At 50.0% G+C, this 4,896-nt stretch overlaps 1 protein-coding gene across 1 annotated transcript in view; it reads left to right on the top strand.

Moving 5' to 3' along the window:
- The first annotated feature begins 3,994 nt into the window (after nucleotides 1-3,994).
- Nucleotides 3,995-4,896, top strand: part of LGI3 (leucine rich repeat LGI family member 3) — a 9,023-nt gene continuing 8,121 nt past the window's right edge. Inside the window, exon 1 of the mRNA XM_077766644.1 lies at nucleotides 3,995-4,008. Within this exon, the coding sequence (XP_077622770.1) occupies nucleotides 3,995-4,008 (14 nt within the window). The remainder of the gene's footprint in view (nucleotides 4,009-4,896) is intronic.

Raw genomic sequence — 4,896 nt, 5'->3', positions numbered from 1 at the left:
CCCACTGTTTTTTTATTTGCATTTATTCTATGTTGAATTTATTCCCAGGTCATATACTCTTGTTTCTCCAGTTTCTTCTGGGATATCTTTCTCATCTGTGCAACTTCCTCTTCTGGTTTGAGAAACGTCTCCGTTTTGGTAAGGATCACCTCAGTGTGGCAAGGAGAGCTCATGCTGGGGTTAATCTGACCATGAGCACTGTGAATTTAGTGGCTCATTTTGGGGGCTTTGTTCACCTGGATGTGCTCGGTGACCAGAGAAGCTACCTCTAAACCCTTAAGTTCAGCATTACTCTCTACATTTTCAAGCAAGCGCAGTAAAAATTCAGCACTCCTTTTAGGCCACTGACCCTGTGTGCAGCCCCACCGTTTGGCCTGGGCACACATCAGCTCCTCCATTATGATGATGGAACAGCACACATTGCTTCTGTAAAAAAGTGACATTCTTCAGATACTTAGTGGTTTTTCAGATATACATGCCCTTGATGACTTGGGAAGTTTCATGAGTGTTCTTAAAATGGATGTGAAGATTTGAACCTCTTGATTTGATTTTGTGGGATTTTTTTTGCATCAAGTGAATAGTAACCATTTTCAGAGATTAAGTTGAGGGCTTTTGATAGCAGATTCCACACCTGACACTTCTTTCTTATACCCCAATAGCCTTGCACAGGGTTGGGTGTGGTGACTGATAGGGTCCCAATCCCCTCTTCCTTGAATCTTACCTGCTTGGTGCTGCCTATGACCCTATTTCTCTGTGCTCCTCTTTTTATACCCTTGGATCCTAAATTTGCCTTGGGAATGCTACTCATGCCAGTATGATCCACTTTCTAGACCTTCTCCTCCCTTCTATCTCTTTACCTCCTTCCTCAAAGCCACTTCTTTTGCTTTGTTGTACTAAACCAAACCTACTAATGGCTGCATCCTTTCTCTTGGGCTCCCCTCCACTTTCTGGGCCAGGTGGTCTCTACAGTCAATGCCTTTACCTTGGAACTTGCATAAGTGTGTAAGTCAGAGCCGCACCCTCACTCCTCTACGCCTAACTCCCTTATCCTCCTGACAGTTTACCTCCAACACTTCATCCCAGTTCCTGTCCCTGCCCTGGGGGCTCCCTCACACCTTGGCCCTGCCAGTCAGTCATGGGCTGACCCCTGGCTCTCCAGCACTGGCAGGCTGCCCTTCCCCACAAGGACCCTCTCTCCAGCTGGAGGGCCTTCCGCCTCCAGGTTGCACAACAGCATGGCATCTGAGCTGAGAGTGCCTGAGAAGCTCAGGGAAGGAGAGAGGGAAGGGAAGAGAGTGTTTGCTCCCACCACCCTCCAGTAGCCCCAACTACCCCTTTAAATATTTGCCAAAACCTCTCGAGGCAAGTGTCCTAGGAGGAGTGAAGGGGGGAGGAGTCCAGGAAGAAGGGGGAAGCATCCTCCTCTCAACTGTGTGTAGCCTCAGCTGTGTGCAGGTGCCAGATGCAAGAGACAGCAGCCTGCAGTGCCCACCCCTGCCCGCCCTCAGTCGTCCAGACAACGCTGGGATGGATTGGCTGACTCACATGCTCTGGGCCTGAGCCAGGTGGGCAGCAGGCCAGTGGGAGAGCCAAGGAGGGCTGCAAGCATCTCGGGGTCCCTGCGGGCATCTCAGGGGGCCGCGTGGTCCAGCTGTGGAGCTTGTTCTGAGCAGGCGCTGTGTGTAGGGCTTGCCATCATCAGCTGGTGTGTGCTCTCAGTTCCTCAGTCTCCCCTGCAGGCTGCCCTCCGGCTGTAATTCTCACAAGCTTTATGGTGTTTCTTTTTTTTCCCCCCACTTGTTTTTGTCTGTTCAGAGATTGGGGAAATAAGGTTGCCCTCAAGTTTCATAAGGGGAGTCCAGGTGCTAGCACGGACCCCTCGGGCACTGACCCAGCAGAAGTCTTGGGGTCCTCGTCTGCCTTCTCAGGAAGTGAGGAGGGACCTTTAGCTGAGCATGCATAGCTGTCACCTCACCCCCCACAACAGCCCTCTGCTGTAGACTTCTCCCGTCTTGGCCTTCACTTGGGCCATTTCTCCTCCCTGGAAATCCTACCTTTGATGCCTCTCCACCTCTGTAGGGTCACCCACCCTAAAAGGCCAGACAGGAGCTAATGGCACCTGCTCTATGACCTCACTGCCCCAGGCTATGCTGCCCCCTCCCTCCTCTAAGATCTCCCATCCTCCTGCTGCCCTTTTCACCTACCGCTTTGTGCCCACTGCTGTTCTCCTCAGCTATGTGGGTGCTTTTTGTTGCCCTATGTTCCCCAGCACTGGCCTGAGACCATGCTCTCCCGAGGATTCTTTGTACCTGCTGCAGGGCAAGGAGCATGCCCACAGCCAACATGTAATTATATTCAGTGGTATAGGCAGACATGAAGGGGCTCCTGGCGAACAGTCAATAGTTCGTTCCTTCACTATGTGGACGTCATGGTGCCTCACTGGCCAGCTCTGGGACCCCGAAGGAGTCATTCTGCCTTTCTAGGCTTTAGTGTGGACAGCTGTGAAATGAGACCAGTCTGCCTGTCCTGTTCCCCTCTCCAAGCTGTTGTGAGGATCCAGTGACATCATCAAGGATCCAATGACATCATCGAGCCAATCGTCATGATTATCATCATCTACTTCGCCCCTTCCCAAGACACCTCCTCTCATTAGCCAACAGTAGGACCCAGGCTCCTCCTTTTTGTCTGTCTCTGGGTTAATTCCCTCTGGGAGAACCATGGGCGATGGTGAGCCTTACGGCAGCCACCCCTTTTATGTGTGCCTCCTCTTTTCCTCCTTGAGCTCCTCAGCTGCAAGGGCTGGGACGAGATTCACTCTGCCCTTTGTGTGCTGGGCAGAGCCGTGCCAGGGACGGGTGCGGACGGTTGCCCAGCTGCCCCAGCCACGCTCCCCACCCCCATTGCTTGTCTTCCCACAAGCTGGCATGGGGAGGGCAGCACGGGCAGCTGTATGGGCAGTGGCAAGTGAGCATCAAAGGGAAGGGACATCCCTGGTTGAGAGAACATGGACGTAAGCTCTTACCAGAGAGGCCCCTGCTGGCGGAGGCTGGGGACAGCTAGGGACACGTCTTAGACCCACCGATCTTGATCTCAGTTTTCTGGCTTGATGTGGAAAGAATACTACAAGGAGTTCCAGTCAACCTGACTTCCAGTCTCCCCTTGTCCTGCACCTGTGAACTTTTGGTACAGTCAGTCCCATACAAAGGCACCAGGGAGGTTATAGAGCAGCAGTTCTCAAACATTTTGAGAACATTCTTCTTCTTCATTTTTTTTAAAAGTATATTTAGTTTTTGAGAGAGAGAGAGTGTGTGTGAAAGCACACGTGTGAGCTGGGGAGGGGCAGAGAGAAAGGGAGACAGAATCCTAAGCAGGATCCTGACAGTGCAGAGCCCTGTGCAGATCATGACCTGAGCTGCAATCAAGAGTCAGACGCTTAATCGACTGAGCCACCCAGGTGCCCTGGACCCCTTAAAATTCTTTTAAAAATACTGAGGACCCCAAGGAGCTTTTGTTTATGTTATTTTAAATGTTAATTAATTAACCTTAAGTATGTTATTTTAAAATGTTAATTAATGAATGAAAATTGCGATAAACTCATTGTATGTTTTAACATAAATAACAAATTTTAAAATAAATTTATTTTACAAAGCAAAAGAAATTAGAAGCAAGAATGTCATTGTCTTACATTTTTGCAAATCTCTTTAATTTCTAGCTTAAATTTTTTTTTTTAGTTTTTATTATTTTTGAAACCCAGTGAAACAGAGAGCCAGCAGGAACAGGGCAGAGAGGGAAACACAGAATCTGAAGCAAGGTCCAGGCTCTGAGATGTCAGCACAGAGCCTAACGTGGGCCTCGAATCATGAACTGTGAGATCATGACCTGAGCCAAAGTTGGATGCTCAACCAACTGAGCCACCCAAGTGCCCCTAATCTCTGACTTAATAGAAGATATATCACGTAGCCTCTAGAAAATTCCAGGATACTTTTGTGAGAGCATGAAAGTGAAAAGGTAAGATTATGTTTTAATATTATTAGGACAATTGTTTTGACCTCAGCGACTTCCCGGAAAGTTCTCAAGGCCCCCTGGACTCCCTGGACCACACTTTGAAGACTATTGGTATAGAAGTACAACTGTGAACTTTGGCGTTGGGCACTGGTGGGTTGAAATCCCTGTTCTGTTGCTTTCTTCAGGTGCTATCAGCCTCACTCCTCTTACCTGTAAAGGGGGGGCTTCCTATCATCCTCAAAAGGTTGGAAGGATCACATACCTAGAGTACACAGCACACAGTGGATGTGACATCTACTGTGGAAAGCTTGGCTGGTTTCCTCCTAGTTTGGGCCTCAGTTTCCTCATTTGTGACAAAGAGCTGGACTGGAAAACATCCAAGGCTCTTCCCAGCTTCCACAGTCTGTGGTTGGGTAGTGAGATATGTTCCAGAATTCCACACACTCCCACTCAAACTCAGTGTCTCTTTTCCCACAGAGACACACAGGCGCATTCTGTTCAGTGGCTCTTGGAAACACATGTGAACACAGATGCACATACACGGCGCTTATGACACACCCATGAACTCCTGGTTAGAGGATGTGTCCCCTAAGGGCCACGACAGATATCCAGGCATACAGAGCACGTGGATTCACAATGCAGAAATGCCCGCACGAGGGAATATGCGCCTGTGTGCACGTGCCCGTGCAGAGGCAGGTGTGTAAGCGGGCACAGTCATGCCATCATAGGATGCACATGTATACCTCGCACACCTGTGCTCACGACAGACGCTCTGGGTGCCAGAAACGCAAGCAGATGGCTCCAGAGACCGCCAGTAGTGCACACAGCGGCCAGGGCCACAACCACTTCTTTCTTTGGCTACTCCCAGCCCGGGACCCCCCCCCGCCGCCC

This window comes from Crocuta crocuta, unplaced genomic scaffold (assembly GCF_008692635.1).
Source record: "Crocuta crocuta isolate KB4526 unplaced genomic scaffold, BGI_CrCroc_1.0 scaffold225, whole genome shotgun sequence".
Taxonomy (NCBI): Eukaryota; Metazoa; Chordata; class Mammalia; order Carnivora; family Hyaenidae; genus Crocuta; species Crocuta crocuta.
Note: the sequence above shows the minus strand (reverse complement) of the source record. Positions and strands in the feature narration are given on the sequence as shown.